This window comes from Pteropus vampyrus, unplaced genomic scaffold (genome assembly GCF_000151845.1).
Source record: "Pteropus vampyrus isolate Shadow unplaced genomic scaffold, Pvam_2.0 Scaffold39, whole genome shotgun sequence".
Classification (NCBI taxonomy): Eukaryota; Metazoa; Chordata; class Mammalia; order Chiroptera; family Pteropodidae; genus Pteropus; species Pteropus vampyrus.
The window spans coordinates 6,096,494-6,106,767 of NW_011888820.1; the positions used below are offsets into that span (position 1 = coordinate 6,096,494).

General features: G+C 38.4%; 1 protein-coding gene across 7 annotated transcripts in view; it reads left to right on the plus strand.

Moving 5' to 3' along the window:
• Positions 1-10,274, plus strand: part of SNCAIP (synuclein alpha interacting protein) — a 66,540-nt gene that overhangs the window by 11,196 nt on the left and 45,070 nt on the right. For all 7 annotated transcript variants that reach the window (XM_023529548.1, XM_023529549.1, XM_023529551.1 and 4 more), the window contains exon 2: positions 3,085-3,157. In XM_023529548.1, the coding sequence (XP_023385316.1) occupies positions 3,085-3,157 (73 nt within the window). The remainder of the gene's footprint in view (positions 1-3,084; positions 3,158-10,274) is intronic.

A 10,274-nucleotide genomic window follows, 5' to 3' on the forward strand; every position in this document is an offset into this window, starting at 1 on the left:
GAGGAGGACCCAGGAGCAAAGGAGCAGAAGGAAACTAAACTTTGAATGCACAGAGACATTATTGAAGCGGAGGCAGCTAGTCAACCTTTGACAGCGGCTTTTCTTGAGACATGATGGGGGAGTGGAAAAAAGTTTGGATCAAAAAGGCTCTTTCTAGAGGGGATAACCTCTGGAAAATATTTAGAACAGAATTAATTAGGGCAATATAAAGATAAGAAATGTGTCTCAACCATCTGCAAACCTCCTCTCCTCTCATATCACCCAAGGATAATAGGAATCAAGGGAACAGAATATTTCAAAGCTTGGATTAGGGGCAAGAGACAGGGAAGATACATCGGGCTTTGATTCTGATAGGACCAAAATGACAATAGTTGATTTCTTAAGAGCCATTGTCTTGAGAATGAGATGAGTTGGTGATCTGACAGCTTCATATAAAAGGCCATCTGTCCTGTGCACTGGGACGCCTAGGACGCCCTCCCTTTCAGCTCCCAGATGGTAGCACAATGCATTTGTGCAAGGGCGACTTCCTGGATCATTTGCTTATTCCCAAATTTGCAAATAGGAAAATGTTTCTGCGTGTTGGTTTTGTGAATTGTGTTTTCTCTTCATCTATTCATAGCACAACTTAACCATCTTTGCAACATTCTCTTTAGCTTTATCTTTTATCCAAAGAATAGTGTTTGCACTTAACTGAAACAAAACTACAAATTGGTTTTTTTCTTGTGTCTTTATGAAGAATGGTGTATTTGTTCACAGTATAAATTGGAGTCATTGCTGAATTTGACATTTCATATCCCCTTACAATTATCCCAAACTTTGTTCTGGGCCAACATATCATCCTTTCCCTAGACTGCTGTACTTTTTATTTCCATTACCAGAGCAGCACATGGCTTTTTATTCAAGGTCATTATTCCCAAAGAATTAAGATGTATGCCATCACAAAAGTGACATCCTATATAACCAAGAGTGTGGAGAGGCAAAGCTGCCATGTGTGTTGTAGGTTGAAGCAGTGGATGGGATCAGCTAAGCTACTCTCTGCCTGTGGCTCAGTTCCCACACCAACCAGGTGGCCATGCTGTTCTCATTTAAACCTCATCAAATTAAAAGTTACTACAGACACTATGGACCTTCAAGGTCACATAGGAAGAGTTAGATATATAGCTAATAAATCAGACATTCTGACATACTTTACTGTGGGGTGAGAGGTGATGATTAGGATGCATGTGGCTGGAAATACAGATAGCAGCATGCCCAGTTTAATCAAATATACCTCATTAAGCCCAGTGAACAACCTTATTGAATTTATCATTAACTATATTTAAACATAATCAATCTTAAATTTCCTCTTTCTAAAATTATGTCTTAGACGAAAATTAAAAAAAAAGAGAGAGCGAGATAGTGGGTAAGACTTTGCCAAAGGGTGCTTTCATGGGGCACATGGCAGCCAAAACAAAAAGCCCAGTTTTAATTGAATTATAGACTGTGTAATTGTTTAACCTGTACCAGCTGGTCTCAAGAAGCTACCAGATTCCTTAGAGAGCTTGTACTTGGCTGGAAAAATAAGGTACCTTATTAGTAACAACAACAACAACAACAAAAAGCCTTCTGTACATGTGTTACCCCCGACCCCCAAAGAACATATTGTAAAAGGGAAAAAGAATTTTGAAGTTCATTTTTGATTTAAGAGACAGTCATCCCTCCCTCTGAGTGAGTGGATTTACTACAACACCTATAGTCTCTAAGGAATGGCCAGCACAAACAGGATGTTATTGCATCAGACAGGTAAGAGTAATTTCTCTAATTAGTCATTTGAGATTTTATTTTTTACTTGGATGCACCGGATATTTAATTTGTGACATGCAGTTGGCAAACTGACAGTAGCTACAACTGCTCCTCCCTCTGTCTTGCTGTCCTGATGCCCTGTGGGAAGCAGTGGGGCGTCTTCATGTAGACACTGCTTCATCTATCAACATCAAGCTAACTAAAGTACCTTCTTATTGACAAATGTGTCCTAATTACACCTTCTTCACTGGTAATGCTAGAATAATCCTAATGAGTTTCCCATGATCGTTTTTCTTTTAGATTAAATGTTTTCTCTCAATCCCCCAAATTTTGCAACAGTGAAGTAATTTATAATACATTCTCATCTCATAAGAACGTGTTTCCTAAAGGTACCAAGCAAAATATTTTTAGGAAGCTGTACTTCATGAATTAAAGTATGATTGAAGACAGCCCTTCGATTAAAGAAAGAGTTCATTCTTTTATTTTAAGACACCCTTCTCTCAAGAAAGATTGATTGGCACCAAACGTAGTTCCCATAAATCATAGCTATTGATTTTACATTTGTTTTAGCTCTTCTGATTTTTATGTACTCTGCCCCCGCTTATGTCATAATATGTTACCCTGGTAGCTGACCCCTGAGTTGGTGCTGGGACTGAATCTACAAGATGGTTTCTTTCAGTTCATTCTAATCTACGTGTGAAACAAATGAGCTTTCAAACACAAAACCATGCTCCCTTCGCTTTTTATAACATTATCCTGGTATTTCCCATGGAGATTACAGATGCCACACAGTAAAAGCTGTGGCAAGTGGCAACATTAGGGATGTTTGCATATTGCTATCAGCATCAGTGCAGACATGGCTTCTGGCTGCCCTGAATGCTACAGGAAACTGGGTGCTCTTCCCTCTGGCTTTTCACACACAGATTTGCTCTTAGAATTCAGAATGCAAATATTATGGCCGTCTTCTAGAAATTCTCAAGGTCAGAACATCCTGCCACCTTCCACAAGTAGCAGAAGTGATAGGAGATAGAATGTCTGCTGGCTGTACTTCACCTTGTTTGCTAAAAAGGGGTTCTCCAGGCATCTTTAATCTGTATCAGCTTAGATGCTTATAGGTAGAGCTTGGGATGCTGCCAGATCACTAAGTGGTCTATTTAGGATAAAAGTCACTAGAATTTTAGATATATATGTACTCAAGTATCACTTCTTGTGTTTTGATTTTTCTGAGCAATTTGAGTGAATGGCATGCTCTCATTTTAAGTTGTTATTTTACACTGTTTTCTCCTCTGGTTTCCCATTCAGTATTCAGTTACATCACTCAAGACCATCCCAGAACTGTGCCGAAGATGTGATTCACAAAATGAAGACAGATCAGGTAGGTTTTCCTTCTCAGCTCTCCTCTCATCCTGACTTTGAGAGTGTGGAAGCTCTTTCTACTTACATTGTTTGCTCCTGCTTTCTGTTTTTTGTTTGTTCGTTTGTTTTGTTTTGTTTTATTTTGTTTTTATGGCTTCTCCACACACCCCTACTCTCAGCAAACAGACGTTAGGTCATCCTCCAAAGGCTAACAGGACAGGGAGGCCCTAATGAAGACGTGGCTGTATACAAATAAATGTAGGCGATCATCTCAACAGCCCAAACCACAGTATATGCAGCAATTTATTGAAAACCCGAGAAACCATTGGTGACAAAACATAATGATGCAGGCGCCAATGAAAAAATGTTGGATGCATTTGCTACCCATGTGGCAAGGCCAGCTTGGGGGATGGTGCTTGTCCAAAGTCTGAAACCCTATCAGGGATGCGACATGATAGAATCTGCAATAAGGCATACTGTAATAGTTAAGATTAAAGCAAAACTTTGGAGTTTAATAGTGTAAACTAAACAGAATTATGGCATATAGATGAAAACCAGCTGGTTGACCTTTTCTCCTTGCATACCCCACCACCCCCGACAAAAAAAACTACATTCAGGGTTGTTTTTCCCTCTGTAAATCAAATTAAGCCTCTCTCCTCTTCTCTCTCTGATGGGCAAAAATGAAAATAAAAAAGAATATTGATGGGAACGATACCATGGCATTAACTATGAAATGATGTTTATTATTTTTCCAAGTAATTCCTCTAAGGCATCACCGTTAACCTTGCCAAAGCCGGACCTCCTCTGATAGTAACTAGAATCCTGAGAACCATGGGTGATAGAACGCTTAAAATAATCCTCAAATTATGTGTATCATGTTTAAATATAAATAGATGGTTTGTTCCTGCACAGCTACTAGAATTGTAGGCCTAACTGAAAGGACTTGTACAAAACAAATTTACTTTTTTCCTAGACTGTTTATTTTCTTTTGACATTTTGCTTAGATGAGACGTGGAAAATAATTAGTCTTCCTAGGGGGGTGTGTGTGTGTGTGTGTGTGTGTAAGTAACGCTTCAATGTTTGGGTCAGAAACATCATACAAGATGGTTTTAATTTGAAATAAAACTTTCTATTTACCTTCAGGTTTTAAAAAATATTTTTTATTTGAAATACACTCAAGTCTCTATTGGGTGTAAGAGAGGCTTTGGTCATAAGGCTTATAGGATGTGTCTTCTTAGAAGGAATCACTAGGTTCAAAGCTGAACCTCTGACTGTGGTCGGTGACACAACAATCATATTGCAGTGGACGGACCAGAGCCTCAGAGGAAAAATAACCTGGGTTCAAGTTAACATTCAACCATTTATCAGCTCTATGACTCTGGGCCTATGACTAATTATCTATAAAATAAGAAAGAAATTTGGTCTGCCAATGCTACCAGACTATTATTAGGATCAAAATTAAGTGATATATCCAAAGGTACTTTGTAGATACAACATTTTCTTTTTTTATTAATTGGAGTTGGGGAGTAGGGAGAAGAAATAATAATGAACACTTCCGTAGTACTTAATGTGTGTGCTAGGTATGATTGTAAGCACTTTACTTACAGTAGCTCAATTAATTCTAAAGTCCCTGTGAGCTGAGCACTATTAGGATGTTTGTATTATAGATGAGCAGACTGAGACACAGAACAGAGAAGTTAAATATTTTGCCCAGAGTCACACAGCAATTAAGTTACAGAGCTGGAATTCAAACCTCAGGAAGTCTGCCTCTACCCTCTGTTCTCTTATGCATTATGTATACTACCTCTCACATAGGTGAACTCGGTGTCACTAGTTTAATTTCAGGATAGTCTTTTAAAACTATGAAAATCAGCATTTTTCCTCATTAAGTGGTGAATTTCTTTTCTCTGTTAAATAGCTATTCTTGCTTACTAAGTGAATTAACTGAAGATTTTTAAAGTAATTTTTCCTGGGGTTTGTTCATTCCATTTTCTTTGGGTTGTGTGACTTCTAGCCACTTCCACAGCGGTAATGTTAGACATTTTTTTCGGTTGAGAAGCAAGATCAGTTTCAAGTTTAGAAGCTTTAAAACTTCACCCAGAGCAAAGACCCAGTAGGGCTCAAGGTAATTAGCAATAATTAGACATGATAGGAAATGGATGTGTGAGGTTAAAACTCAAGGTAGTCACATGTGCACCCCCACTTCTGTGGACCTGGAGGCTGGTAAACCACTTTCTAAGAGAGTAAGAATGATCCTAGAAAAAGAAATACATGGAAAGATCCCATCTCTCTGTAACACTATGTAGAATTATCTGTGGACTCCTTTGAAAGAAATCTCAGCATAGTAAAGTGTGTCACAGCCAGTTTCAGAAAGAATCAAGGCATTCTCAGTAGTTCCATGGGCATCCAAATGTAGGAATACCACCTCCCGCATCCCTCCATACTTTCTTGTATCAAAGACCCAGGAGGAATCTGCTCCAGCCGTGCTTACAGATTTCCATCTTTATGGTCATTTTTTTCAAACACATGGCTTCTGAGAAGGCAGATTGGCTTCTGAGAAGAGTCCACATCTTTCTTTTGGATGAGGCACCCTCTGGGAAAATTTTTCCCCAACCTCTTGTCACTTAGAATATACACCACCAGAGGAAGACGCTTCTCTTTTCCTTTCTAAAGTTTGTTAAGCACTTTCTACTTTGTATAGGTCGTCAAATGTTAAAGTCCATCCTTGTATTAACAATTCTTAGATCAGATGTTCTTGGATCCATTTGTTCTTTTATTTCTTCATTCATCAGATAATTATAGATTGTTCTCTGTACTAGGTACTGAGGACACAGTAACAAGACATAGCCACGTCCCCTGTTCTTAAGGCACTTACATTGTAGAGGATGACAGACAATAGGCAAGCAAATGAACAACTAAAACAACATTTCAGGGAATGGGAAGAAGAGACTAAGGTAATGTGATAGAGCAACTTGTATGTGTTGTGGGGGAGAAGGAGGGTTGGGGGGTCAGGCAGTGTTAGAAGGACCCAGCCACATGAAAAATCAGTGAAGAGTGCTGAAGGCAGAGGAACTAGCAAGTGCAAAGTCTCTGAACCAGAAAGGAGCTTAGCATGTATGAGGAAGAAAAAGAAAATCAATGCAGCTACAGTGTGATGATCAAAGTAAGGATGATGTCAGGGTCACATTGTATAGGGTGCCATCCATCATGTATGCAGAGGTCAGATTTATGCCAGGTGCCATGAACGGCACCACCAGCAGGAGTGCAATTTGTCTAAAATCCGATTACCTAGAAAGAAGCCTCAGCATATAGAATCATAACTCTCATTGGAAGTGACCCTAAAGATCATCTAGTCTGAGAGAGAGAGCAAACGAGCGTGCAAATAATAAAGCAAATGGGTAAAATGTTGACAACTGATGAATGTAGATAAAAGGTATACAGGTGTTCTTTGTACTATTTTTATTTTTTCAACTTCTCTAAGTTTATCTACAAATGAAAAAAAAAGTCTAATTATTTACAAATAAAATTTTTCTAAAAGTAAAAAAAAAAAATTCACATAGTCCAAAGTCCATCAGCTCTTTGAAGGCAGTTCTTATTGTCCTACTCATGGGGTCATCCGCCTGTACTTCATCCTTTCATTGATGGAGTACACGGTCTCATGAGGCCGCCTATCTATAAAGGTTAATTTTTTTCTTTAGCTAAAATCAGTGTCTCTTGAATTTCTATCTTTTGATCCAGGTTCTTCCTTTAGAACCATAAATAAGAATAATCCCTTCAAGGCAAGCAAGGGTGCCACTAAGTGTAGAGATAGCAATCATCCTCAATCTTGTCTTCCCTTGGTTAAAATTTTCCTCTACAGTTCTAAGTGTTCATTCTTCTTGCTCTCTCCGGATGATTGCATACAAATGGCTACATGTATGCTCTGATCAGAATGTGTCAGTCCCGCAGATCGGCCCCCAGGACCTACCACATATCTTTCCTGCCTTTCCAAGTGGGCTTCAAAGACAAGACTCATGCCCACCCTTTCTGTCTGTTTTTCAAGTGTTCCAGGGGGAGCAGGATTATCAACTGGGCCCCACTGGTGGCCCTTGGAAGCCCCTCTGTGAACCCCAGGGCTCACTCCATCTCATCCTTGGACATTGGGCCAAATCCACGATGGGGTCTGAGAAAGGCAGATGGCTGAGTATCGCCAGAGGCCCAGGCAGTGTCTCCATACCTTCTGCTAGCTCACCAATGTCATCTTCCCTGGAAGTGCCCTTCCTTTAGCCAAGGCTTTGATTCCTGTAGAAATCTAGTTTTTCCCTGATAGTAATATTATACATTGTTCTCCATCAATTACACTACACTATTGACTGGGTTTCAGTTTTTTTGTGATAAAAGACGTTTCGCGAAGGAATGTAAAGATGTTGGCTATACCACGGGAAGGTGGGAGAGAGATGGAGAACTAGGAGTTGGGATCCTGAGAACAAATTTTGCCTGTCTGCTCTTGAGTGCTCCCAGTAATTTCTTAGGTGCTTAGACCTGGTGTTATGCCAGGTCCACTGTAAATAGCTTATTTGTCCTTAAAATAATTCTCCGAGGGAGGACTGTTATTATGCCCATCTTATTGATGTGGAAACTGAGGCTCGCAAAGGGTAACTAATTTGACCATAGTTTTAGAACTAGCAAGCGCGTTCGAAATCAGGTCTGCTGACTCCAGAGCCACTATGAACTCGAGCCAACTGAAGAGTGATTTTTATCCAAGGAGCCATGTCTGGCTGGTGGGGGCCAAGGATTAGCAACATGGAAGTTATGCATGAAAATGTTTACACCTCTAAGAGGAAGTTATTTGTGAAATGTTTGCATGTATTCTCTGCTTAATCTCTGCTACTCATGTAGGAAGAGAGGACAACACAGGCAGTGAATATGAACTCTGTTGTATGGTTTTCTCCAAATGAGAACTAAAATACGTTGTGTCGACATATGGTATTCAAATCAAACATATTCAATTTCATTGACTTTGAGTTTTTTTTAAATTAATTGGAAATTTAAATACACATTTGTTTCAACTTATGGTACTTTAAATGTCTCGTGATTCTTTCAAAATATGTATCTGCTGAGCTTGTATCATTTTTTTATAAAAGGCAGATAAACATTAATGCAGTTTTGCATCTGAAAGCTTAGATACACCGAGGTTAGAAAATTCAGTTACAAAACAGTAATAAATAGCCCTGCAATGTGTTTGAGAAAAGACTCTGAAAGGATAGACCTAAATAATATATCACTTGGATGACAATGAGTAAAGGAACACCATATTTTTAAACTTGGTATCTACTAGAAATCATTTTGGATGTATATTTAAAAGCATTGCAAATTTGCTGTATTTTTAGTCCTTGTGCATGTAAATTTTGTGACAATCTTTTGAAAATATATGATTTTGTAAGACTTTCAAGGATTTCAGCTAGCACCAAAAATAGTAAGTTGACATGAAATTTGTTCTTTCAGCACTGCTTTTACATAGTTGATGATACTAAGTATATAAACCTCCTGTTTTCGATTTTATTAAAGTTTAATACTAAAAGCATGAAAGGGAAGGTTGATGTGGCAGTTTAGACTGAAAACCCTGCTGATTAATTCATTTCCCTTGATGTGATATAAAATGGACTCCAAAGAATAAAGATGCACATTTTCTAAGATCTCAATCAAGAAAATGAACACTTCAACCTGATACAGTAAAGAATCTAACATTTTGACAAAAATTTCAGTTTATTTAACTATAGTAAGAATTTGCATAGAATAAAACAACTAGATGAGAATGTTTGTCCAGTAAAACAATTATTTTTGTTTTTCTTTAACAATTATAATTATATAGGTGATATAATCCATTATTAAAAATGGAAAGTATAATTAACCCTGCCACTAATACAAAATTACTATATTTCTTTATAGTATTTTTACCCTGAGGTATATTTGGTTGTGTGGTTGTAATCATAATGTAAGAACAATTTTATCTGCTGCTTTTTTCTGTTGTTACAGAATGTGTATGGCCATCATTTTTAATAAACCACAGAACTTGCTCCTGAATGTAGAGCTGCCCGTTTTCTGGCCGAAGGGAGAGACAGACCATCTCTGCCTTTAAATCATTATCACTTTGTTTATGTTTCTGCGAGAAAGAGTAGAAGTCATGGTGGGGAAAGATGGGAGCAGAGGGTGACAGAAAAGTTCAGAGTAAACTCAGGTAGTGTCGAAGTAATGAAAGAGTCTGGAGATAGTGGAGCTTAAATACAGTGCATATTCTCCCCTTTTTCTCTTCAGTCGACCATAGCTATAAGCATCACAACTCCCCGATTTTCTAAAAGCTTAACAGCATTGTGGAATTAAGAAATCAAGAATGAGAAAGTATTAGAGGGAGAGAAAATTTAGGGTAAGGGACTCACAGTCTCCTCTCCCATGTTTCAGTTTATTTTTATTGGACTCTAAGAAATGTATCTCCCACCCTTAAAACTGATAAAGAAATCTCCTCTTGGTAGAAACAGTTAAGGAAATCTACAGTAAGGAAAAATGAAAACCTGGAAGTAAAGAGAGAAGCATTTAGGCAGCGAGGGAAAGAACTGAAGCACAGGGACAAAGAAAAAGTATCTTTTACCTTGTTGAGGCCTCACGGGGACTTCCTTCCCAGAAGTCTCAATCCTGTCCTAAGGAATAAGTGGTCTCTCCTGTCCCATCTTCCCAATCCAAGGCTAAAGTGTGACTGCACGTTGGCAGGGGTTGGGGGACGGGGGCGTTGTTACTAGTTTTGAAGCTTTATTACATCTCTGACAGAACCCCACTTGTTGCTGAAAGTATGTCTTTTTTCTTTCGTCTTTCAGTATTTTTTTCTTTTTTTTTATTATGGTGATAGTGGTTAACGAAATCCAGTAAGTTTCAGGCATACAATTCAACAGTATGGCATATATATACATTGCACTGCGTGTTTGCCACCCATAGTTAAATTTCTTTCTGTCACCACATAGTATTACATGGGCTCTGCCTTCCCATTTTGAATGACCTGTCTTTGTCCACATATCTCCATTTCACAGACTCTTCCCTTTAAAAGTGATAAAAGAAAGTGGAGTAATAGAAACAGAATCCTAGAATCTCATAGTCGAAGAGCCCTT